Source organism: Manis pentadactyla, chromosome 11, assembly GCF_030020395.1.
Source record: "Manis pentadactyla isolate mManPen7 chromosome 11, mManPen7.hap1, whole genome shotgun sequence".
Classification (NCBI taxonomy): domain Eukaryota; kingdom Metazoa; phylum Chordata; class Mammalia; order Pholidota; family Manidae; genus Manis; species Manis pentadactyla.
The window spans coordinates 36,704,213-36,731,730 of NC_080029.1; the positions used below are offsets into that span (position 1 = coordinate 36,704,213).

A 27,518-nucleotide genomic window follows, 5' to 3' on the forward strand; every position below is an offset into this window, starting at 1 on the left:
CCCCTCATCATATAGACTATTGGTCCTCTACCTGTGTCAGAAGGATATCAGTATGCGATGACTTGTGTGGGCACAGCTACTGGACTCCTGGTTACTTTTCCTACCCGTTTGTGCAGACCAGCAGATGACCAAAAGAGGCCTGGAGTGTCTATTTGCTGCCTATGGCCAACCACAGGTAATTGAGAGTGATCAGGGCACCCATTTTACTGGACATGCACTGCAAGAATGGGTGCGACAGCTGGGAATCAAATGGAAGTTTCATGTGCCATACAATCCTACTGCAGCAGGCATGATAGAGAGGCACAGTGGCTTGTTAAAATCCAGACTAAAGCCAGATACCAATAGTCTGCGGGGTTGGTCAGTTCACTTATGGACCGTGCTACGGCATTTGAACGAGAGACTCCGAAAGGGAGCCCTAAGCCCCATAGAAATGTTAACACATATGACTGCCTCCCCTATACAACTGCAAGTACAAACCAAGGAAGAATCACTGAAGCCGAGGTTTGGCCACCAGAATAACATCTTGTTGCCAGCACCAACTGCACTGAACCCCGGAGACTCTATTGAGTGGACATGGCCTTGGACCTTTGGACACATGGACCAACAATGGCTGGCTCTCCTGGCACCTTGGGGACAAGGCCTGGAAGCTGGCCTCCTGTGTATTCCTGGAATAACAGCAGAGTGGCTGCCAAAGGTCACAGTAGTATATCCTGAATGGCCAGAAAGTAAGAGCATCTTACTGGGGAGTTTTGTTTTATCATTATGGCCAGTGCATACACCTCCATTAGCACTATATATACCCCTATGGGGAAAGGAGTAAAAGTATGGTATACTACTGGAAGAGACCCCCCCTTCCTGCTACCCTATCACAGGACAACTCTCTTGCATGCATCCTACCTGATGGACAAGATTTGCCTCTTTGGTGTCATTAAAACATGTCTTATCGCCTCTAAGGTCTTTGTGGATTGGGAACTTCCTCTGGCTTGAGGATTATTATAATTTTTGTTATTAGGAACCTCCTCTGGCTTGAGGATTATTATAATTTTTGTTTCCTGTATCAAAATCTTGTATCTTAACTTTTGTTATTATCTCTAAGTTGTTATCCTCTGTTGCTGTTGTGGAATCTGGTTACAGTGCTCCAGCTTTCTTGCACAGGGACTATTGCAGAAGATTGAAAGCATGTAGATTGTAAGGTGAGAATCCTGAAGGGGTGGAGTGTGGGGAAGTTGGGGTTCCTATGGCCAGGATCCTCACTGAACTTAAACCACCTGATGATGTAACTGGTGTAACTGGCCTGTTGCTAGGCCACCACTTCCACACCTTTAGGCAATAAGCTATTATTGTGCTATATAGAGAGCTCAGCCCAGTGCTCTGGTGGAGGCAGAGACGCTAGTGCTCAACCTACCTTACCACCAGGAGAACAGGCAGGGTAATAAGCCCTTTCACACCAAAGAACGTTTTCCTGTCAATTTCTTTGTGCACACTGAATCCATAGTGAACTTGCCCAGGGCTGAAACCCATTGGCAAGACACCATCTGAATAATTTAAGCATTGTCACATGAGATTGCATATTTAGCAAAACCATAAAGATCGACAATTCATCAGTTAATGTAGAAAAGACAATGAGTATAGCAAGAGGTGATGAAAACAAGTACACTTCTGTCCAAGTGATAGATGGCATCAAAGGGAGAATTGCCCCTTAGAGGGAATTAGGTCAGTGAAACTGAATTCAAATTCTAGGTGTTTGTGTTTCTCTTTGCTGGAGGTGGGCTCTTTTAGGCACATCATTGTAAAGTCTGTCCAACACCCAATCAGCAGGGAACTCTTGCTGGTACAAACTCAGTAGTTTCATTGGTGTGATCTTTATAGTTTAGGAAATAAATGTAATATATCACATTTCTCTGAAAAGATATGGATAAATAAACATGAGCCAACATAACATTTATTCTGTAATAATAGGCAGCACATATATTAATTCAGGTTGAAACCTTTTTCTACAGAGTTGTATTTAATATTAGTATCTGGTCCACAGTAATATAGCACTAATATTAATGAAAAATACAAAATGGAACTTCTACTTTCATAATAGCTCATCTACTTAACATTTTTACAGACAAAGAACTACTATAAATATATAACATTATGCAGGCTTTTTTCTGCACCTGTTCATAAATCAGAACAGATACACTATTTAGTAACAGAGCTTTCAAACTTCCCCTGTATAGAGAAGACCGCCTGCCCACACCAGGCAAAATGACTTGCTCTCTTTTGATTCTCCCCTCTGTGGCACTCATGCTGCACTGCCTGTGGCTCTTTGCCTGAACCCCAGTCCCAGTTCCTGTGGCTGCTGCTCCCTAGGTTGACCTCTTAGAGGGTAGGGAGCCTATCCCCTTTATCAAAGAATGTTTGGCTTGTTATATCCCATGCATGTTGAACCAAACTGAATTTAATAAGGACATCTAAATTCTCTGTAGCTTCTTTCTGTTTAATTTTTGTTAACTATATATGGATTATTACCAAAAAAATTTTTTAATGTACCATAAACATACTATTCACTGAAAATTTGAATTTGTATAAGACAGTTCATGTTACATAGCAAAATATCATAGGAATTTGAACCTAAAGAACTCTCAACCTTAAATAAGGATTTTTAAAAATGCATGACTAACAGAAAAATCAATCCTAATGCATTGAATATCAGATGAAATTAGAAAGTAGATTTTACATACCTCAATAAAGTGGACAATTAAAAATGATCTTTTTAAATAATAGGGTTCTAAAGCCTAACTATTTTTAAAATTCTGCTGTCAATCTTGAAAAAAAAATTCTTAACTATAAAAAATAAGGCAACTCGAAGCTAGAAATTTCTGAATTTAACTCTGGATTGCATGCAGAAGCCAGATTTGACTGGTGCCCTTTCATGATCCATATTCCTAAAAGCCTTTAGCAGGAAGGCTATTCACATGTACTGGCAAAATAACAAAACCTCTCAGAAATAAATCAGAGAGTTTCTAAAACTCCACTAAATAGTAGAACAATTAAGATTATTACAAACTTTGTACTGTCAAATAGATTATCTTGAAAGAAAATTATGCAGACAGCTTTCCTGAAGAACTCCATTTGTGCCACATGCTTATTCTTTGAGGTGGAGGAGGTGGCAGGGAATATAATTTCTGTTAGAAAGTTCTTTTGTTTTCTGCTGCTTTTACTTAAATGTTACTGCGTACTATTTTTGTATCCTCTAAAGTACTTTGAGAAAATGTTAAGTGAATAGTGCTACATCAAATAGAGGAGGATTTTCATATTCATGAGTTGTAAAGCAAAATGAATAATAATTGACTCTTAAAAGAGGGATGATAACATGCTGAAAAATTAGTATCTGATAAACCAACCAGCTTTGTAAATTTGTGAGTTCAAAGAGAAACTGAATGCCAGCTAATTAATAAATGTTCAATAAAAGCAGCATTTATCCACACCAAATTTAAATGAAAATGTGGTGTTACTAAATTACCTTTCAAATGATCACTTTAATATTGTCAAAGGGTTGACTTGAATAAAAACCAATTTATATTCATTTAATGCCTTGCATATAAGGTCAAATTGCTTTAAATAAATACTATTTTAAAATATGAGAAACTCCTAGGTTATCTAATTCTTGCTTATTTCATAACAAAACAATTTGGATCACCTTAGAATTCATTGTAGTAGGATTTGTCCATGTAGCAGATATATGCAGATTGAGACCAATTAATTTTTGGATTCCTTTTTCAAACTGGAATCCTTATTTAATTCACCAGATATTCTCAGTAGAAAAGATTAAGGAGAAACCACTTAAGAGTGAATGCAAGTAGAATACATACCTCATTACAAAAAACAATCAATTATGGTACATTCCAACCAAATATACATCAAACTACAGTGAAAAAAAGTAGAAACCTAGGACTAGATAAAATGTTTACTTCCTTAACAAAAAAAATTGTATTATACATATTTACTTAATATCTGTTTTTAAAACTCACAAATACATCTGCCAAAATTTTTCAATAATGGTTAAGTGCTCTACTTTGTGCTCATTCATGAAAAATTACTCAAAAACTTACAAGGCAAGTATATTAGCTTGAGCCATCCTTGCAGTAAATGAACACAGGATTCTTCAAAAGACTGTAAAATGCACCAACTTTAAGCAGGTTTTTTAAAATTGTTCACTTTTAAATATGATTTTTGCTGGTAGCTGTCTAAGTTCATTAGCACCACATGTAGTGAATTTTTTTTAATATTAAAAAGTATTTTTTTACTTTTAGGAGGATGACTTGGCAGTCTTTTTTTAAAAAATGTTTTGATTAAAAGTAAATGGATTTCTTGGATCATGTTTTAAAAGAGCCACTTTTTATTTTGCTAAACTAAAGGGTTTGGGAGGGTTTTTCTCCCCAAGGTTATACACATTTTCCCCTGAGGAAAGCTTTGGGAATACTTTTGCACTTCAGAAAGAAGCTGGCTAATAATGTCCATTATTTGGTTCAGTTCCAAAGTCCAATTAGGTTTTTCTGCCAGAGGTCTTAATATGTACTTACAGCAAAAAGCAGTTCTGTAGAGCAAATTAGGACATCTACATGCAATCCATAAATAGTGCAAGAAGTCACCAGATCATTAAAAATCTTCTAGTGTACATTCTTTTCTCCAAGAATGTACAAATACTCTAACAAATACTTTACAACTCCAGTGAAAGTTCTTTATTACTCCATCTACTTTCAGAGTAACACTGTCACTCAGTTTGGAAGTGGGGGACTGTACAATATGAACCCTAGCCTGTGAGATAGGGAAGTATGTTTCAGTGTTATGGCCATTTCACACAAAGGAAGATGGAAATAGAATTCTTCTTCAAAAAACATAACAATCATTGATGAAGTCAACAATGTAAATAACTGAATAAAATGCAAATAAGCCCTTGTTATAGTAAGGTTTTTTTGTAAGGGATTAGCCGGATAAAATACTTATGAAGTTCATTTTCAATATCCACGTACAACACTTTTTATTGGTGTCTGTCAACAAACAGGCACAATGAAAATACTGAATGTGCTTTAGCAATAACTTTTCACTTTCTATTCATCCATGTACTTGGCTCATTCTTGGTCAAGAATGAGTATTTTCACTAAATTATGATTTCCTAGGACTTTTACTACCAGGCCGGCTTTGAACCCACTCTCGTCACTTAAAGGAGAGGTTGATGAATATGGTCTCTAGAAAAGTGATCCTTAAGACAAATCCCTCCCTCTGTCATCTTTGAGAGTGTGGTGTTTGGGAAGCTTGCCTTCTGGGTGGAAAATAATATTTCTCATTGTCACTCTTTTTAATTTTGTTGCTGTTTTGATTTGGGTTTTGACCTCTTCAGCAGATGATCCCATGCAGAAATGGGTTTATACTAGTCTGTCTGGGAAGAAGAAAAATGGACAGGGAAAATGCACTCCCTATTGTCACACCTTTGCCCTTGGTAATTAATAGCCTGCTTGAAGAATTTGTGAATGGCTTTTCTAAGGGACTTAAGCAAGACAAGAAAACCACTCACATTTAATTCAAATATGCACATTCCACACATCCTGCTGAAATTGAGAAAATAGTTATTTCTTGAGGTAAGACTATGGCCTAGGACTGTAACAACTATACATCACACATTCACAAAAGCAGCTCACCTTATTCACCATTTTACACAATGTAAAAGTGCACTGTAAAAATAAAAAGTTTTGAAAAATGAATATGATGTTAACCTATACACAGGATTGAACTGCTAAAATAAACCAGGCTTTATGATATCAGGGAACATTGAAGAGTTTATGGCATACCACAAGTGCTCAATAAATACATCTTCCTTCCCTGAGCACCCCAATCTCCATGTCCCATTTTAGCAATTCCCATGTATCACCTTGCATTGCAGTGGGAACTGACTTCTTTCAATCCAGAAGTTACTGCATTTCAGTAGTATGGAGGGTTTTATCAACTTGATTAATTCTTTAGCACTTCTGGGCTGGAATTGTACCTTTAAATTCCACAGATGATAAATCTCTCATTTGTTACTGAAAAAGAAATGGCACAGATACATAAAATAATTCATCATTAAGCGTTTTTTCCCCTCCCAGGATCTTGAAATTAAGTCACTGCATAAGATTGTTTATTTTATTGTCATCAGAAGCCATTTCATCAACCAGCTGTTCTATAGACAACTGGATAGCATTCTTGACAAGAGAAGAAGCCGTTTCTATTAGGAGTGTTTCATATTGTTCTGAAGTTCTACCCTCAAAACCACTATCATTAGCAAAAACCCCTACTTGGTCATTTTCAATTGAAATTAAGAATTGCTTAGGGACATTTTTAGATTTCTTAACATCAAATTCACTGATTTCAGTGTCTGTAATAATAATAGCAATTGGCTCCATTCTTTTGCTTTCTTCTTGTTTGGGTTTCTCTGCATTGATCTCATTGTCTTTAAAATCTGATTCCTTGCTCAATTCAGTATCTTTTGGCTTACTGTCTTCAGCTACAAACTCTCTAGCTTCATGATCTTTCAGATTTGGTCTACTTTCTTGGATACTGTTTCTGGCTTCTTCCATGATTTGTTCATCTGGGATTTCAGGTGAGCGAGGAACATCAGAAACCACTGGTAGCTCATGTTCTGTTTCTGAAGTTTCAAGTGAGCTTGTTTGCTGGGCTTGAACACTATGTTTTTCCTCAATCACTTCAGTGTCTTTCTCAAGGACTAGTGTTCCTGTTTGAACAGCAGAATGCCCCATGTCGAACCCAAGTTCTACTGAAATTACTTTCTCCCCGGGAGAAGTTACACTGTTGCTCACATTTGATTCACAGACCTCCTCAGCCCCTTTCTGTGAGTCATCCTCACATACACCCTGGGTGGACTTGGTTTTTGTTGCCTGGTCATCTGACTGGGTTGGAGTTTTTGTATCCAAACGTTCAGCCTCTTCCTGGACTTTAAGGCTGCAGTCTGTGTCTTCTATAATTTTGGAATGATTCCTTCTTTTCTCCCTTTTTGAGAATTTTATGCAGGGAATCTTAAGTCTGGACTTTGCCTTTTTCTTAGAAAGTTCAGCATCCTCAGCATTGATTTCCAGTTGCACGTTAGCCTCAGAGGGCTTTGGCTGCTTTGAAGGAGCTGACCTTTTCCTGTGTGTTACAAGACGTTTGATTGAGGCCCAGGCCCCCCCTGGCTGTGGCTGAACAGAAGCACCTGCTTCTGGGGGACACTTCCTTGACACATCAGCAGCCTTGGAGCCCTCCTTGGGCTTCGTTGCTTTGACTACTTTCTTTCTTCTCTTAAAGCAAAGCATTGATGCTTTTTCCTCCTGTCTCTCATCCTGAGGATTAACTTCTTGTCCCTTCTCATCCTTGTTTTCAACTTGAATTTCAGAATCTGTCGTCTCCATTTTTATAGTACACCTTTTCTTTCTCCAGAAAACTATATTCTCTCTTCCTTAGCAGCCTTTTATGACAAAAGTGGGCAAAAATATCACGCTAAGGAAAATTTCTTCCAGATGGATTCACTCCTTTTATCTCAATCCATACAGCTGTTTCAGGTGGTTTCTCCAGGGTACAAATGCCTAGTTTCTCTATTACTTTCATTTCTTTAATTTCTTCACGAAAGCCCTTTACTGGATAGATTTTTGTTTTATTTAAGGGTCAACCTGATGAGAGAAAAGAGAGTGGTATTTTATTTCACCATCAGCCTATTGTTTTCTAGAGACTATTTCAGTTGAATGTATATGATTCAACCAGGCATGTTTCCCATATAATAACTTCCTGAAATGACTGGAGAATAAAAACTGGGGTGGGGAGGTGGTTACTTTAGCCTTATCAGAAATGTTTCATTCAATGTGAATCTACTTTTGCCTTAGCAAAAAGATTTCAACTTGAATCTGTTTTGCTCCATTTTCTTTGTTAAAATTTCATTCTGAATTACTCTGGAAATCTGATACTAATTTATCAAGTCTTTCCTTGTGCTGTCTTTATGAATCGTTTATGATTCTGAGTTGCAAGTTAATAAACAAAACACAACAATGAAAGGGTGATAAGCAAGCCAGTGTAATTTTTATTACATGTAATAAAGAATTCTGAAGTTGCAAAGGATCTTGGTGTTTGAGATTATTCAGGTCCAGTCAGATGAAGAAATTGAGCTCCAGAGCGGGCAGCTGGCCAGCCGAAAGCCATATAGTTAGATGAGGTTACAGCCAGAGTTTGAACTAACTTTTGACTCTTCAGTGTTCTTTCTGTTATACCATAAGGTTTCTGTTCTAAAAATGTGTGTTCCATCAAGGAGGTGCTACTTTTCATACATACTTTGGGAAATTTAACATTACTGTCATTCTCCACTCTTAAATTTAGTTACATAATTTTGACTTTTTTCCTAAGTGTCTGCTGTGCAAACATTTTCCATGAGCACATGGTGGAAGGAAGGTCAGTAAGAGTGAATGATAATAATAGCTGACATTTATTGAGCAAGTGCTGAGCACTTTTACATACATCTCCAGTCCTCCCCACATTACAAAGTGAGCAGGTTGGTGGTATCACCATCTACAAATGAAGAAACAGAAACTTAGAGAGGTAGGCAACTTAACCAAGATTACACAGCTAGTAGGTAGCAGAGCTCAGATTCAACCCAAGATTGCCTATTTCTGAAGCCCATGCTCTGAAACTGGGTTTTAAGAGCTTCATCAGAAAAATGGTTTGGAGATGCGGTTCTACACTAGATTCACTAATCGAAACACTTTTAAATTATTTAATGGTTATTTAACCATAATCAAGTCCATCAACTCATAATTCAAGACTAAGCTGAGTTCTTGCTATTTTTAAATCAAGCTTTTGAAATTCTTCATATTTTATTTTCTTAATTCTAGAACTAACTTGAAACCCAAAATATAAATTGATAAGCTGTGCAACTGGCAAACTGAAGTTATATACAAATACAAAGGCATATATTAAAATTAATTCATGGTACCAGTGAAGAGAGATGTGAGATCATCTATAGACAGATGTCCAAAAATAAGCAAAGACAGCCTTTCCTTGCACTGTTTTCATGTAAATCCTTCACTGTTGAAGGTTTATTTGGGTTGCCTTTGATTCTATGAACCACAGGAACTGGAACTCCAAAAATCAGCTTAAGGTGTAAGTAAATGTTCCCCTAGGCTAGGCACTGCGTACTTCACACCTCTGACAGAAAGATAGCCATCCTAGGACAATTATGGAACTAAAATATGAACATCTTACAGGTCCCTCTTTATATAATACTTCCATAAGCACCGGAACCACAGCTGATTATAGCTCTCTTTAAGTCTTTTCACCTCTTGTGAGTTATGATCTCCTGAGAATTTTTATTAACCAGAGGAGGTATAACTAATAGAAATACTGAAATTAGATCATGTTTAGGAATGTATCATTTGAAGCTAACCTGTACCGCCCAAAGACAACTGCTTGAGAAGCTCACTTGATTGCATAATATCACATTGTAGAAATAAAACACCCAAACAAAAACGTAACTGAAATGAGGAAAACTGAGTCTTATAGACATTAAAACTTTGCAGAATGTTAGACTGAAAATGATTCGTCCTTAACCTGCAAGGGTAGTTTTTACAGCCTCAGAAATCTTAAAATTTCCTGACATTAAAATTTCTCTTGTCATTTCCTGACAGAATCGCAAGACTAATGTCACAGAAAATATCCCTTCCCTTTTTCCCTTGAGCACATAAGCACGGAGGCAAAGAACAACCACTTCCCGAGGAAAGCAGTGAATCTCTCCCAGCTCATATGTGGACCACGAAGCTTCCTCTTAGAGGAAGGCGTCTCATTCTGGCTCCACGCGCCTCCTGGCAGGAGCTAGAGCGCCGGATAAAGTACTCAAAAAGGAAAGTGCCGGGGGCGTGGAACAGATAACCCAGCTTCAAGCACAGTCATAATGGTTAGGAACCCAAATCGCGTTTCCCCCAGAAAAGGGTAAAGAAGGAAAAAAGCAACCCATGCTTCTAGATCGAACTGTAACACCAAAAGGGTAGTTGAGCTGAGCTGGTGAGGGTCGCGCTGGCTGGAGGGTCCTGCGAACAAACAACTTTGCGGGCTCTTACCGCGGCCGGCTCTGGGAGACCCGCATTCCTGGTGTCCAGCCCGCACCTCCCGCCCACTCCGCCGCGCACGTGGTCACTCGACCAGGCTCTGGCCCCGACCCTCTTCCCCCGCAACCTCCTAGCTGTCCTTCGCTTACCAAGGGCTGCGGGGTCCCGGGGTCCCTGGCCGACCCTGCCGCCGAGGTCGGGGGGGCGCTCGCGGGCCCGGGCGCCCAGGCAGCCGGGAAGCCACGGTCGAACCCGGAGCGAGCAGCCCTCTGCAGAGGGACAGCAGCCGGGCGGCGCCCTCCCCAGAGCGCGGAGACAGGCAGCCGGCGGCACCAATGCGCGGGGAGCGGGCGGGCACGGGGCGGGGCCGGGCGCGGGGAGCGGGAGGCCCGGCTACGCGCCCCCTGCAGGCGCCAATCCCCGCGGCGCCCCCACGCTCGGGCGAGGGCGGCGGACCACCGCGAAGAGGGCCGGTACTGGGGGAGGGGACCTGTCAAGCGAGACGCAAGGTAGCAAAATCCGGTTTTAAACTATTCTAGGCATTCCCATTTTAAATTCACCCCCCACCAACCCAGAATATTTAAAGGCACAGAGGAGCTACCACATGTTAAAAGTAGGATTCGAAACTGTGCAGATTGAGATCTCGTTTGTTTGGAGATGAATTTACATACATGAATTGAAACAACAAAAAATCCCAGAACTTTCCCAATAGTGGGTTTGGATGTAATGTGTTGTGTGTTTTCATGTATTCTCTTGAATATCTAATCAAGTAATGAGGTTGTCATGGTTCATTGCCCAACGGGATCTCAGAAGGCCGAGCCCCAGACCCTTGTCTTCCTAGTCTAGAGGACAGATGATACAGATGTACACCCTGTGAGCGGATGAGGTCAGAAGGGCACAGGAGCTCCAACCATCTTTTATACCTTATGTATTTACAAGAATAAGTTGAGGTAGCCTACAAGTTATCCACGTTTCCCTCTAGGATGTTCCTGGATGCCTGCTTAACCTCTCAATTATCCCTCTCAATTAAGCCGGGGGTAGGGGCGCGGGTGGGGGGGAAGGTGGTTGGCAGGGGGAGAACTGGAGACAGCTTTTCTCAAAATTACAGTCCCAGTCAGAGCAAATGGCACAGGCAACATCTACCCTCATGCTTGACTGGCAGCTTGTGCATTTTCATATATTCTCTGAGTATCTAAGCAAGTTGTTAGTACTTGTACACATAGTGCATTGGTTTCATTAACATCAATGAAAGTGTTGCTGTGAAGACTGAGAGTGACTCGCTTTGGGTTTAATATTACCTGCCAGGGCACTCCTGGGAGCTCCAGCTGAGAGGTCCTGCAGGAAGCACAATCCCTGCCTCTTCCTCTGACCCCTCCTAGGCAGGCATCCAGATGAAGAACTTACTAAGGTGGAGCAAAAAACTACTGAAAAGGAGTAGTACTTTCTTTCCTTACTAGGATCATGATCTTTAGGAGAGTAAATCTCAGTTAACCGTTTTTGAATGTTTCTCCAGGAATATTTTACCTTTGTAAGATTCTATAGCTTCCACTGAGACTTAATAAGGAAAGAACTATTAGGACGCAAAAGCAAAGATGAATCTCATTTGTCAAGATCTTAAATTTACAGTTAAAAGTTAGACAGGAGCTATGAAACAGAAAATCCATAAGAATCTAGTTTAGTCAGAATTAAGAATCCATTTTATCTTTGTTTATTCAGCAGACACTAGTTTGTGAAAGTACCTTTTTATATTCCCAGATGGATTGCTAACCCTTACTGCCAGCTTTGAACTTCACAAACCAAAAGAAATCCATGACACTCATAACAAATTGAGATGCACTTACACATTGAGATCCAAGTTTCCGCACGAACAACCTGGGAGTCAGCAACAACTCCAGCAAAAAAGAAAAAAAAGCTTATCTAGTTGAAGACAGGGAGAATAGCTGTCTTATTAGTAAGTAGTTGGAAATGAAAGGGAAAGGTTAAAACAATAAAGGCCACCTTAATGACTTGTAGATCTTATTCAACTTGCTTTTCTTAAACAAAAAGCAGTGAAAGAGGGACCCAAAGGGTAGATCGAGGAAGAAGTGAATTGATTTTGTATTTGAAGGGCAAATTTAAGGTGTATTACAAATAGCTCATCTCTGATTTCCACCACACGCACTCAGAGAGAATATAGTACTATAAATAGAATACTGCACTGTGATTTTTCTTTAGGATATGACTAGAACCAATGCCCTATCTGAGCTTTAAGAAATGTATTCAGAACCTCATCATGAAAGAATCCTGTCATCCCTGAACACACTTAAGTGACAGTAAGCTATTACCCATATCATTGTCTGCTTCTGCATTAGCAGCTTTTCATTACATAATGAGAAACAGACTATATATATCTCTCTCCAATCTGATGAGAAATTATCCTACCTACAGCTTATCTTGTTAACATCACCAGACACAGTACACCAATAACATAGCTTGCAAATTTATCTGAGCTCATATTTATGTGCTCTTTACTGATTGTACCATTTCTCGCATCCTAGTGGCTAACCACCCACAGCCTGAGCCTGTAGCTACCAAAAATAGTTCATGCCTTGGCAATTAGTTCTAACATTTCAGAGACCTTCTGGGAATGTCTTCTACCTCCCTTCCCTGATACCCCGTTAAATAAACCTGTGGCTCCAGTTCTCTGGTGGTTTGATCTGTTCCTAGGCATCATCAGGGTTGCACCAGCCAACACAAACTTGATAGTCATTCTGTTGCAGTGTTTACTTATAGCAGGTAAATGCTGCCTCTTTTGGATTAAGTGTGTATATACATCTTCAGTACATGGCCAACAACCTCTGAGATGCAGATCAGAGAGGGTGCAGTGTGTTTATCAACATTATGACTATGGGGAGGGAAGGCATGAGAACTAGAGAAGGGTAAGATTGGGGTCAGAGAAGCCAGTCATCTGGAAGGACTCCTCCTCCCAAGATGAAGACATTGGACCTTTTCTGGCAACACGTGCTAATAATATGCACCTCAAGCACTAATGCTGCTGTAGGTCTCCAGTTAGCCTACAATTATTTTTCGCCCTTTATGCCTTCAATTTATCACAGATTGAAGACTCAATTCCACAAAGCTCATACAATCAGTAACTGCTCAGCAGCCTTCCGTCTTTCTTTCCTCTGCTTTTTCCACTTATCATCCCTTCCTTCTGAAGGGATAGGAAATGGGTAAAGCTGTCCAGCTGTCACAAATAGGAGGTCCATCTCTGTACAACCTGGCAGGGGCTGCCTTCTAGGATGAGCTCTGACAGGCAGAATGATGGTGGTGAACAGAGGGTTTCGAGTCAGATCACCTTAACAAGTTCATCTGGCAGGCAGTAGCAGTGCAACTTTGAAGTTTGCCTTTCTGTAACATGGAGATAAAAACCTAATTTACAGACTTTTCTATTATAATTTATCCCTATACATCTCCAACCAAATGTCAGCTCTCATTTTGAAGCTAGAGGTCACTCTTTGAGCAATTCCACCGCTAGGAATTTATCCAACAGATGCTTCCACTTAAGTTGAAAACATACCTATGATAAGGGAACATTTACTGCTCAATCATTTGTAACAGCAAAAACCATGAAACAATAGTTAAGTGTTACTGAGAGAAGACTGTTTAAATACTACCCAGCCATAAGAAACAAGATGAACCTCAAACTGCTGTGGTAAGGTCTCTTCAGATGTACTGTGAAGTCGAAAACTCAAGTTGTATTGTTGGAATTTTTACTGACAGCGTATTTTACTTCTATTTAGGAAAATTATTTAGCAATGGTCCATTCATTCTAAGCAATACCTGGTAAAAACAATTTGGATTACTTACTGCATTGGGGCTTTGTTTATAATCTTTGGCTTATAACATTCCCCTCCCACAATGTGTTCACTAGTCCTAACAATATTAAGTATTTAAACCCGCATGGCGGTTACTGGTATGAGGAAGCCTAAATCCTTAGACTGCTTTCTTCCCTTGTTTACAAACTGAATTCTCATATCAAGTCCAATTCCAAATGAGGTTTTATAGGACACTACAAGAAAAAATATCAATTAACAGTGAGCTCTGTGCAGACAGGGCCTAAATGATGCTTTGGAACAGGAACTGACACCTCAGAGTGTGTACCACATACCAGGCACCATACAAAGCATGGTGGGGCTGAGGCTCTGTCCTCATGACTGCTTGGCCATTCGCCCCCTAGAGCACTGCCATCATTTTTGTGAACTGCAAAACTGACTATATCACAACACTGATATGGATCCAGGGGATTAAAAATAGTAAAACCAAAGGCACCAGGAAAAACACTGCCAGTGCCAGCAGCACTTAGCATTGGCACTAGTGGTGATGCCATAACTTATGGAAGGAGCCAGTGCAGGAAGACAAGGGGGTAAAGGGAGGAAAAGATGAGAGAGGAAAAACAGAAGATAAAGAACAAGAGAAGGGAAAACATTTGAAGGAAAAAACATTCTGTAGGGAGGGATTGGGCCCAGGCACATGGTAAAAGCTCAACAACATTTGCTGAACCAACAGAGCAGAAAGGGCTAACCTATGGTTAGTGCTGTATGACCATCCTTCCTGGGAATTAAAAGTGGTGCTAAAGCTGGGGACAGAAATAAGAATTCCAAGGAAGTTCAGAACAAAAACAATTATTAGTAATACTTTCCCAGCAATATAGAAAGTTTACAATAAAAAGACATCTTCCATACCCTACGTCTCAAATGGAGGTCTCCCCAAAATACTCAGGCACGTGCCATTTTCCTCTTTAAATCTAACACTATCATATAGTACATACTGCAACCTATTTCTCAAGTCCCAGGGTCTGCCCAACAAATGGACTCCCACAGGCCACCAGAGACACTGCAGCTCAGTCTATTCGTGCTACAATTAATATTTAAACACCGAGATAGCAAATTTATTTCCTTTTATTCTGTGGAGCTTCAGTGAAGTAAACAGACATATGCATGATTTATGTGAATTTATACATGATGATGAAAATAAACACTGAAGAAAGGCTTCATTTTTATGAAGAAGGCAGCTTCATTATTTATTTCAGATGATCTTCAGGGCAGGGGCTTCCTAACTGACAAGATGGCCTGAACAGACACTGGCCAAACTTTCAAAGGAGCTTCTTAAAGATGGACAATCTGGAAGGAAAAAGAAACAAGAAAATAAATGTCTTTCCTAAGAGCTGAAACATTTCCTCTTCCTTTCCACATTGTGCCGTTACCCTCTCCCACTGCCGAAGCTGTGAGCATTCACATCTTCCCCCACAGCTAGCTCTCCCAGGGTCTGTCCACAGACTGAACACAATGCAGAGCATTTACACTATAGCTGTGTGAATACTGTTCAAGGCCAGACCAAGCATGAGCCAGGATGACATTTCCAATGTCACAGGAGCCCTCTTGAAGAATAGTGTTCCCTTGGCTTCAAGCAGTCTCTTCCTTCTGAGCAGTCGCTTCTGTGAGCAACCATGCTTATAGCTGCTTAGATGATGACTAGTTTGCTTCCACCTGGACCTTTTGAGACAATGTGAGAGCTTTTGTTTTGCATTCTCACCCTTGAAACCCGTCTTTTATAGCTCCAAGTCCTTGCAATCCCTCCCTCCTCCTGGGGCACACTGCATCTGTAACTCTAGGTCACTTGCAGTCAGGACTCCCCTGCACTGTTGTGCAGGATTGGGTTTCCCGAAAACCATGCCTTCCTTTCTAAGTTTATTCCTCATTTTGCAGTGGTACAGTGCTGAATACCTTCCTAGGAAGACATGGGCATGGCAAACCTGTACAAATCTGAAAACCTTTGGGTAGATTTGGTGGGGTATAAATACAGGTGGAAGGTCGCCTTTCCCATGAATGTGGAGGGTATTCCTCCACTGCCTATTGCCTATAAGGTGCTCAATATAACTCTCAATTTTTCACAGGCAAGCCATTTTTTTCTTTTCTGGAGAGGGATTATTAGGATTTTCATCTTTGACATTTTAAAAATTTGTAATGGATGTGTCTAGGAATGGCTCATTCACTGTAGTGGGTACTTGGGGGCCCTTTACTTAAGAACCCAAGAACTCCTGGACTAGTCCTGTTTCCTTGTCTTTTCTACTTTTTGGGACATTTACCCAACTCCTGAGTACTAGCTGTCCACCCTGAGTACAAAGACTTTCAGCAGCTCCTACCCTCCCATGTGGCATCAACTTGGAATTCAGAGCCTCCTGGGGCTCCTGCAGATGAGGCCCGGCCTCTGCTGCCGCCCTCCATAGTTCATTAGACAGTAGTTTTCTCCCCCACACTGCCACCTGTGCACACCATGCTGTTCTTCCACAAAGGTGCTGAAATATAAATATTTCATTCACGGGCTGCCGATACCTCTCATTACTGTCCCCTCTACCCCCAGTGATGTCTGGAAAGAAATGTTTTGAAAGTATAAGAATTTTCATTTTCATAGCTTTATTTGGAGTTTTATAATTCATAAATACGCCTCATAAGGAAAAAAGCAAAACTCTCATCATTAATAACTTACCTGTTTAGAACAGCCCATTCACTTGTTCAGTTTCAGGGTCCAAATCAATGTCATAGAAACAAGGCCGGGTAGGGAGTCCAGGCATTGTGCTCATCTAGGAGATGTGAAATGGCATTAAAAATAAACCTAAAGTGACCTTTTCCTCTTTCTCCGCAGACAGAAAGCCCAAGGCACAAAGATAATTATTTTATAGTTGTCAATAAAGTGCCACTCTACTTGTTACATTTTAAAAATCAAGTCACTGATCCTGTTACGACCTCAGACAGAAACCCTCATGTCCTTCAGCAAACCAAATGCCAGGCTGCACTGTTGCCTTCCATACTGACAGCTGCAACTAGAAGCCACGAGGGGTCCTTCCACCTGCACCCTCCGCGGCAGGTGCTGAGGAGGCTGAGCATCTGCGACTCTCCTTCCGAGACAAAAAGGAGGCACAGGGCTTGTCTGCTTTTTAATTTTGCTTTACCAAGTAGTGCAGAGATGCCTATGTTATTTTCGCTTCAGCAATACATTAGCATTAGTATCTGTCAACTTGGGCCAAGACATTTCTGTACATAATGTAGATGGATTTGCAATCACTACTCTTACTGGTCCAATTTGGCCTTGTAAAGCTGAACTTGCAATGCTAATGGGTTGTATCTGCACTTGCTTCTTTTCTAAAGACTTGGCTTTGACATATATCTATTTAAACACAAATCTATAAGATTTCTAAGTAAAAACTCAGTATATTTTTATCTGTAACAATGTCCTGTATGATAAAACACACAAGTTGCAAACCAGATCCAGACAGGAAAAGAGCTGAACTCGTACAACTCAACTATAAAAATATCATAGAAAAGGATGAGTCACCTTCTCTAACAAAAAACATCTATACTTTAGACAACTTAATTCTGACATCCAAGTGCCAATCAATACCCCCAGAAGAATACTACAGGGATCTGGTGTCAGTCTCTCTTCTTGAACGCTGTAAGAGATAAGCAACTGCTTGTAAAGGGACAAGTAGAGGAAAGGACGGAATTGCTCCTCAGACCTGCCAGAAAAGCCTGAAGATGACATTATACAGATAAAGGACATGTGCCCACTGATGCATGAGCATGTCAGCAGAAGCTCTAAAGATGATCTTCAAAATAGTGATTAGTATGAGTTTCAGTGTTTCTATTCTTTCCCAAAGAGGCCATTTCCCCCTGCTCAACACTGGCCATATCGATAATCAGAAAAAAAATTTAAATGTACATATGTGTATGAAGTTAAATCTAAACTCTGAAAAGAAGCCACCGCAATTGACTTAACACATAAAGTAGTCAAATCCTCTGAGCCCTGTTAAGGCCCCAACAGCCATGGGAGGCATTAAGAATAGTGACTGTTAAGCCATCAAGACTATAGCAGAAATGGCTTGGCCCAGGCTGGCTTTTGATCCAAGAGCTTGTTCGAGATGAGAAAGTCTTGAGCTGGGCAGGATGTGTGTCTCCCCAAACCACAAGCAAGCTCAGTGGCCTGACCACTCAGTTTGGCTTTGATCTCTCAAGACACCCCTCTGCATACACACATCAAAAGTGACAAGTAAAGACTGCAGCTACTGTCTTTCTGCTGGCAGTGACTGACAGTTTCTCCAGGAAGAACACATTTCTGCTATATTCAAGGCAAATGGTTTAACATTCCTATTAAAAGGGAATTTCTATAAATCCCAAGGACTGATGAACTTCCTACCAAAGCTATGCCTCCTGCTTTCCGGAGTGGCCAAGGGGGCACTGGACTGCCCACCATGTCACATGACGATACCTTCCTGCACTAAGAGCAGAGCTGCAGGGATCACATCTTTAATAACTTGCCCAAGGCCAAAACATCAGCAGAGGTGAAAAGTAGATCCAGCTTGAATGTTAATGCCCTTTCGACTCTATGCCACCTCCTACCACTTTCTTACTATACTGAAGTAACAGCTACAAATGGGAATCTATTGGTTTCTTTTCCAACAGGCTGTACTGGCTTAGTTTGATATTTTAATTCTATATTGCAGATATAAGCACAATCTGCAGATACAGGATACTGGGTGGATCTAAGGGGGAAACCTGGTCACAGTGTCACTATCAGTTCTAGGACAAAGTTAATCCAAACTGTGATTATGTCCATAAGCACTCCTCTACCTGTCAGCAATTCCTCCTGTAATATGCATAAAACCCTTAAGAATGCATTTGTTAATTCATCTTAAAGTATAAATAAGCAACCTCACCTTTCACATCCATAGGATTTGATCACATTGCAAGAGGGGAATTCTTTACTCAAAAAAAAATAAAGAATCCCCTGAATTTCAGGTGTTAAGCCCTCGACCTGTCCAGAAGACCTAGAAGGTGCAACGCCTCTGTCCCCACCAAGCAGGGCTGGTGGGAGGACTGAGTTCATCTGTGGCAGGTGCCCAATAAATGTCAGTTGTGATTATATTTTAGCACTACCACAGCCTCTCAATCAGGCCCCTCCTAGATTCAGTCAAGGTCATACTGCCTCTGGGGAGCAGAACTATTATTCAGTAGTCACGGCATCCTCCTTGAATTGACATCAAGATGGTCCCACAGCAAGAGGGTTAATCTTAACAGCCTAACTTCCACTTTCTCCTCAGCAATGAACTCTGCTCAACTGCCATTGCTTGATGGCTTTAGGAATCAACTTCAGATGAGAAGCACAGGTAACAGGCACCCCTCTCTGCCGGCAGCACTCACCGATCCTACCAAGGGGTACAGAAAACCAGCCCCGACGCTGGCGCGGATATCGCGGATGGGTAGGACGAAGCCTGTGGGCACGCCTTTCTGTTCTGGATTATGAGACAAGGACAAGTGTGTTTTGGCCATGCAGATGGGCAGATTCCCGAAGCCCTGGGGAAGAAGGGAACACAAACAGGACAAATGAAGAGCTGACAGTGCAACAAAGGACATCTGGCCTTGTGAGGATGTGGATTTTTCAGTTTATTTGACCGTCTAACTCCCTTTACATCCATCTCTACCTCACTGCCCTCCAGCTTGGTTATCATTGATTAAAAAAAAAAAAATCTGTTTGGTGAGAGAGGTAAGTAAACATAAGTGAAATGAACATTTTATTTTCATGTACATAAGCAATTAAAAATGAAAGTCTGGGGTAGACAGAAGATAAACTGAAGGCAGGCTCTCAATACTTTAGGTTAGAACATTCTGGATTTCCCCATGGCTTTTCCCCACACTCAGATACCACCTGTGGGTAGATAAAGAACTTGGGACTGGACAGCCTAACCCAAGCTCTGTATTTCAGAAGAGAAAGGGCTACTGCCAGAGAAGTGAAGCAGTGGCGCTCGGCAGGCCTGGGGGAGCTCAGATTCTGGCTCCAAAGCCACTTGGTGAAGAGCCGAGAGAATAAACCAAGCAAACAGCTACCTGCTTTGTGTAGACTTCTGCTTTGTGCTGGGCCTCCGGGAGCAATTCAATGTCATCTGCCCCATAGATCTTCTGGGCAATGATTCTGATTTTATCTTCAACTGGGAGCTAGTACATAGGAAGAGAGGGGAGACCATGACTGGGTGCACGCGAGGATGCCTCACAGGGCCATGGCCACACTCCGGGTCAGTTCCCAAGAGGGCCAGAAGGTGCTTTCATGTCCATATGCAGACATGCAAATCACTTGAGGTTTACTGAGTCAGAAATATTTTAATATCAAGCCCCATATATAAATTTCTAAGTGGAAAATGTTCCACAGAGGTAGTTACTGGGTGTATATTTAGGATTTTGCTTCATGCAGCATAAACAATATGGCTGCCTACCCAAGAATAGTATTTCTTCATAAATAAAAAGCAATGTTCTCACACTGGAAATCAGTCCCATGTCACACCAGACCTGGGATACTACTTATGAAATAAGACAACCTATATCCATCCACATAACCCCCAATTTGTATAGGAGAGGCAGATGCTATCTTTAATACAACATATTGATTGCTAATTGCTGTTACTTAGGAATAGTTATAAAAACAAAATCGTCTAAGTATTAAACAGCCCAGTGACTTACATGATTAACATGGCTTGTGGGTGGCAAGGAAGGATATGCTTTCCCTGACACCTGAAGCAACTGCTGCAGACAGGCTTGTGGTTTAACTAGTGAGGGGTTGTGCCCCACAGGGCTGCATCCTCCAGGGCAAAGCTTTCTGAGAAGGGGGGTCTGGCTTCTTAAAAATGGCTGCAGCCTAGTTCAGGACACTAGGATTCAGAGCAAACAGCATTTGGAGAGAGTGATTAAAGGAAAACTACTTGGATGAGCAAATTACTAAAATTAGGGAACATATCTGACTCTCTACTCCCTAGCAACTAAGGCTTAAGAGAATATATTGGGCAAATTTTGTTTTTTGAAAGGAACGATAATCTCTAAAAATAAAAATTCCCTTTTGAACTAAACAGTAATAGTCTATGAAGAGGCTTTGTATAGTGGACACAAAGTGACTATTCAATTATGGTTTTATAAAGACACAACAGATTATTTTCAGATGCATCTTATAACTGAAGCTCTATAAATGCTAAGGCACATTCAGAACTTCTGAAGCAAAAGTACTTTTGTTGAGGGGTGACTTAAGACCAACAGATGCTGAATAAGAAAAAAAGTGGCAGACTCCTGTTAGTTAGAACAGAGAAAAGTTCCAAGTAGAAATGGGTTATAAAGCTCTCATGACTCTACTTCTTCCAGGACTCCTGCAGGCCTTCAAGGACTGGGTTCTTCAATTAGACACTGTAGAAGGGGACTTAGAAAAAATATAAATGTTTTCTTTGCATTTGTGTAAAAATTTATGTTTATGGCATTTCCTAAAAATATGATTGGTTGAACAGATTTTCAAACCTTCTATAACTAAACTCAACAGGAAAATGTCAGTGTCAAAAGGTGAATGTTAATGAACTGTCAAGTATTACATCTGTAAGGGGCAAAGTGAAACAAGAGAATGTCAAAATTCAAGAATAGTAGGGTTTCTTCCTTCCACCTTTTTACAACTCTTTCAGAAAGCCTATGATAATGTTTTAAAAACCAAGCCACAAGGGAGGATCATGGGAAGATGGCGGCGTGAGTAGTTCAGAGGAAATCTCCTCCCCAAAACATACATATTTATGAAAATACAATAAATACAACTATTCCTAAAAGAGACACCAGTGGATGCAGTACAACAGCCAGGATGCATCTACATCTACGAGAACTCAGCATCACACGAAGGGGATAAGACACAAGCCGCGGCCAGGCAGGACCTGAACGCTCCCCCACCCCAAAACCCGGCGGGAAGAAAGGAGTCAGAACGGGGAGGGAATGAAAGCCCAGGACTGCTAAACAACCAGCTCTAGAAATCCGCACCAGTAATGCAGACACAAGGTGCACCGGGTGCTGGATATTAGAGAAACGGAAAAGCAAAACCTGGGGGCAGGTCCCTGCAACCAGCGCCCCTGAGACAAAAGAAAAGCGAGTGCTTTCTGCAAGTCTTAAAGAGACAGGGACCCCATAGCTGGATGAAGTCGTCCCGGCAGCTGGGAATACTGGGGAAACTTAGGCTCCCTAAAAGGAGGCAGGGCAGCTCTGAAGCCCCTCATAGCACTAAGCAGCCTGCCAGTCATTCCTCCAACTGGCGCAGACCCCGACACAAGGGCCCAGTACAGGAAAGTGGCAGCGCACGCCGGAAGGAACTGAGAGCAGATCTGTGCGCCACAGGAGAGGCTTGTGCTAGCCCGCAGTGGCGCGACCGCACAGCCCAGGCATGGCTCACGTGCACCAGCAGCAGTGAAGCCAGAGCCCAGTAGAAGCCTGCACAAAAGAGCCCCGCGTGCACCTGCAGCGGAGCCAGAGGGAGCAGGCGCGCTCTCAGCAGCCGACCGGAATCCTAGCCCAGCGCACAGCCACCCGGGCCAGACCCAAAGGCTGCTGCTGTCACACAGCTGCCCGGCAGGGTTGCCGCTAGCACAGAGGAGCGCACCTGGAGTGCCTGCCACTCCCCCCACTCCCTGCAGGACTACACGCTGCTCTGACGGACACCCCACCCACAGCAGCTTAGGGGATTAACCTGGTGGCTGCTCCAGGAGTGCAGGTAACCGTCACAGGCAGGGGAGAAGGGCAAGGCATCCAGCAAGCAGGAAAGGACTTTCTTCTCCCAGCTGACACACCCACAACCTGCCTACAGCCACTGCTATCACCATGAAAAGGCAAAAACATCTGGTCCAGTCCAAGATAGTTACACCTGAGAAAGGATCTGCAGAGGCAGACCTAACCAGTCTCCCTGAAAAAGAATTCAAAATAAAAATCATTAACATGCTGACAGAGCTGCAGAGAAATATGCAAGAGCTAAGGGACAAAGTCTGGAGGGAGATTACAGACGCCCGGAGGGAGATTACAGAAGTGAAACAAACTCTGGAAGGATTTATAAGCAGAACAGATAAGATGCAAGAGGCCATTGATGGAATAGAAACCAGAGAACAGGAATGCATAGAAGCTGATGCAGAGAGAGATAAAAGGATCTCCAGGAATGAAACAATATTAAGAGAACTGTGTGACCAATCCAAAAGGAACAATATCTACATTATAGGGGTACCAGAGGAAGAAGAGAGAGAAAAAAGGATAGAAAGTGTCTTTGAAGAAATACTTGCTGAGAACTTCCCCAAACTGGGGGAGGAAATAGTTGCTCAGACTACGGAAGCACAAAGAACTCCCGAGAGATGGGATCCAAAGAGGACAACACCAAGACACATAATAATTAAAATGGCAAAGATCAAGGACAGGGACAGAGTATTAAAGGCAGCCAGAGAGAGTAAAAAGGTCACCGACAAAGGAAAACCCATCAGGCTATCATCAGATTTCTCAACAGAAACCTTACAGGCCAGAAGAGAATGGCATGATATATTTAATGCAATGAAACAGAAGGGCCTTGAACCAAGGATACTGTATCCAGCACAATTATCATTTAAATATGAAGGAGGGATTAAACAATTCCCAGACAAGCAAAAGTTAAGGGAATTTGCCTCCCACAAACCACCTCTACAGGGTATCTTAGAGGGACTGCTCTAGATGGGAGCACTCCTAAAAAGAACACAGAACAAAACACCCAACATTGGAGGAGGAGGAAAAAGAAGGGAAAGAAATAATCATCAGACTGTGTTTATAACAGCTCAATAAGCCAGTGAGGTCAGACAGTAAGGTAGTAAACAAGCTAACCTTGAACCTTTGGTAACCACAAATCTAAAACCTGCAATGGCAATAAGTACATTTCTTTCAATAATCACCCTAAATGTAAATGGACTGAATGCACCAATCAAAAGACATAGAGCAATAGAATGGATAAAAAAGCAAGACCCATCTATATGCTGCTTACAAGAGACTCACCTCAAACCCAAAGACATGCACAGATTAAAAGTCAAGGGATGGAGAAAGATATTTCACGCAAACAACAGAGAGAAAAAAGCAGGTGTTGCAATACTAGTCTCAGACAAAATAGACTTCAAAATAAAGAAAGTAACAAGAGATGAAGAAGGACATTACATAATGATAAACGGCTCAGTCCAACAAGAGGATATAACCACTATAAACATATATGCACCCTATACAGGAGCACCAATATATGTGAAACAAATACTAACAGAATTAAAGGAGGAAACAGAATGCAATGCATTCATTTTGGGAGACTTTAACACACCACTCACTCCAAAGGACAGATACACAAGACAGAAAATAAGTAAGGACACAGAGGCACTGAACAACACGCTAGAACAGACGGAACTAATAGACATCTATAGAACTCTACATCCAAAAGCAACAGGATACACATTCTTCTCAAGTGCACATGGAACATTCTCCAGAATAGACTACATACTAGGCCACAAAAAAACCTCAGTAAATTCCAAAAGATTGAAATCCTACCAGCCAACTTTTCAGACCACAAAGGCATAAAACTAGAAATAAATTGTATAAAGAAAGCAAAAAAGGCTCACAAACACATGGAGGCTTAACAACACGCTCCTAAATAATCAATGGATCAATGACCAAATTAAAATGGAGATCCAGCAATATATAGAAACAAATGACAACAATAACACAAAGCCCCAACTTCTGTGGGACGCAGCAAAAGCAGTCTTAAGAGGAAAGTATATAGCAATCCAGGCATATTTAAAGAAGGAAGAACAATCCCAAATGAATGGTCTAATGTCACAATTATTGAAATTGGAAAAAGAACAAATGAGGCCTAAGGTCAGCAGACGGAGGGACATAATAAAGATCAGAGAAGAAATAAATAAAATTGAGAAGAATAAAACAATAGAAAAAATCAATGAAACCAAGAGCTGGTTCTTCGAGAAAATAAACAAAATAGATAAGCCTCTAGCCAGACTTATTAAGAGAAAAAGAGAGTCAACACACATCAACAGAATCAGAAATGAGAACGGAAAATTCACGACGGAACCCACAGAAATACAAAGAAATATTAGGGAATACTATGAAAACCTATATGCTAACAAGCTGGAAAACCTAGGAGAAATGGACAACTTCCTAGAAAAATACAACCTTCCAAGACTGACCCAGAAAGAAACAGAAAATCTAAACAGACCAATTACCAGCAATGAAATTGAATCGGTAATCAAAAAAACTACCCAAGAACAAAACCCCTGTGCCAGATGGATTTACCTCGGAATTTTATCAGACATACAGGGAAGACATAATACCCATTCTCCTTAAAGTTTTCCAAAAACTAGAAGAGGAGGGAATACTCCCAAACTCATTCTATGAAGCCAACATCACCCTAATACCAAAACCAGGCAAAGACCTCACCAAAAAAGGAAACTACAGACCAATATCCCTGATGAACGTAGATGCAAAAATACTCAACAAAATATTAGCAAACCAAATTCAAAAATACATCAAGAGGATCATACACCATGACCAAGTGGGATTCATCCCAGGGATGCAAGGATGGTACAACATTTGAAAATCCATCAACATCATCTACCACATCAACAAAAAGAAGGACAAAAATCACACGACCATTTCCATAGATGCTGAAAAAGCATTCGACAAAATTCAACATCCATTCATGATAAAAACTCTCAACAAAATGGGCATAGAGGGCAAGTACCTCAACATAATAAAGGCCATACATGATAAACCCACAGCTAACATCATACTGAATAGCGAGAGGCTGAAACCTTGTCCTCTAAGATTGGGAGCAAGACAGGGATGCCCACTCTCCCGTTATTCAACTTGGTACTGGAAGTCCTAGCCACGGCAATCAGACAAAACAAAGAAATACAAGGAATCCAGATTGGTAAAGAAGAAGTCAAACTGTCACTATTTGCAGATGACATGATATTGTACATAAAAAACCCTAAAGACTCCACTCCAAAACTACTAGAACTAATATCGGAATTCAGCGAAGTTGCAGGATACAAAATTAACACACAGAAATCTGTAGCTTTCCTATACACTAACAAAGAACTAATAGAAAGAGAAATCAGGAAAACAATTCCATTCACAATAGCATCAAAAAGAATAAAATACCTAGGAATAAACCTAACCAAGGAAGTGAAAGACCTATACCCCGAAAACTACAAGACACTCTTAAGAGAAATTAAAGAGGTCACTAACAAATGGAAACTCATCCCATGCTCCTGGCTAGGAAGAATTAATATCATCAAACTGGCCATCCTGTCCAAAGCAATATACAGATTCGATGCAATCCCTATCAAATTACCAACAGCATTCTTCAATGAACTGGAACAAATAGTTCAAAAATTCATATGGAACCGTCAAAGACCCCAAATAGCCAACGCAATCCTGAGAAGGCAGAATAAAGTGGGGGGCATCTCGCTCCCCAACTTCAAGCTCTACTACAAAGCCACAGTAATTAAGACAATTTGGTACTGGCACAAGAACAGAACCACAGACCAGTGGAAGAGAATAGAGACTCCAGACATTAACCCAAACATACATGGCCAATTAATACACGATAAAGGAGCCATGGACATACAATGGGGAAATGACAGTCTCTTCAACAGATGGTGCTGGCAAAACTGAACAGCTTCATGTAAGAGAATGAAACTGGATCACTGTCTAACCCCATACACAAAAGTAAACTCCAAATGGATCAAAGACCTGAATGTAAGTCATGAAACCATAAAACTCTTAGAAAAAAACATAGGCAAAAATCTCATGGACATAAACATGAGTGACTTCTTCATGAACATATCTCCCCGGGCAAGAGAAACAAAGGCAAAAATGAACAACTGGGACTATATCAAGCTAAAAAGCTTCTGTACAGCAAAGGACACCATCAATAGAACAAAAAGGTATCTTACAGTATGGGAGAATATATTCATAAATGACAGATCCGATAAAGGATTGACATCCAAAATACATAAAGAGCTCACACGCCTCAACAAACAAAAAGCAAAGAATCCAATTAAAAAATGGGCAGAGGAGCTGAATAGACAGTTCTCTAAAGAAGAAATCCAGATGGCCAACAGGCACATGAAAAGATGCTCCACATCGCTAATCATCAGAGAAATGCAAATTAAAACCACAATGAGATATCACCTCACATCAGTAAGGATCGCCATCATCGAAAAGACAAACAACAACAAATGTTGGCGAGGTTGTGGAGAAAGGGGAACCCTCCTACACTGCTGGTGGGAATGTAAACTAGTTCAACCATTGTGGAAAGCAGTATGGAGGTTCCTCATAATGCTCAAAATAGAAATATCATTTGACCCAGGAATTCCACTTGTAGGAATTTACCCTAAGAATGCAGCAGTCCAGTTTGAAAAAGACAGATGCACCCCTATGTTTATCGCTGCACTATTTACAATAGCCAAGATATGGAAGCAACCTAAATGTCCATCAGTAGATGAATGGATAAAGAAGATGTGGT

At 41.0% G+C, this 27,518-nt stretch overlaps 2 protein-coding genes across 2 annotated transcripts in view; both read right to left on the reverse strand.

Annotated features, from left to right (window-relative positions):
* Positions 1-1,924: 1,924 nt before the first annotated feature.
* Positions 1,925-11,132, reverse strand: AKAP5 (A-kinase anchoring protein 5). Its single transcript, XM_036906078.2, has 2 exons — positions 10,256-11,132; positions 1,925-7,688 (listed from the first exon to the last, which is right to left on the reverse strand). Exon 2 carries the CDS (start codon positions 7,428-7,430, stop codon positions 6,147-6,149), a length of 1,284 nt encoding a protein of 427 aa, XP_036761973.2. The 5' UTR covers positions 7,431-7,688; positions 10,256-11,132; the 3' UTR covers positions 1,925-6,146.
* A 3,898-nt stretch (positions 11,133-15,030) lies between these two features.
* The window catches only part of MTHFD1 (methylenetetrahydrofolate dehydrogenase, cyclohydrolase and formyltetrahydrofolate synthetase 1), a 59,108-nt gene continuing 46,620 nt past the window's right edge, over positions 15,031-27,518 (reverse strand). The window contains exons 25-28 of the mRNA XM_036906071.2: positions 20,027-20,134; positions 19,343-19,495; positions 16,635-16,728; positions 15,031-15,268 (exon numbers count right to left, since the gene is read on the reverse strand). Coding sequence (XP_036761966.1) covers positions 16,639-16,728; positions 19,343-19,495; positions 20,027-20,134 — 351 coding nt within the window. The 3' untranslated portion in view covers positions 15,031-15,268; positions 16,635-16,638. The remainder of the gene's footprint in view (positions 15,269-16,634; positions 16,729-19,342; positions 19,496-20,026; positions 20,135-27,518) is intronic.

Bases quoted from the DNA above. Each gene is read 5' to 3' on its own strand.
- AKAP5 (XM_036906078.2), bottom strand. From the start codon at position 7,430: ATGGAGACGACAGATTCTGAAATTCAAGTTGAAAACAAGGATGAGAAG.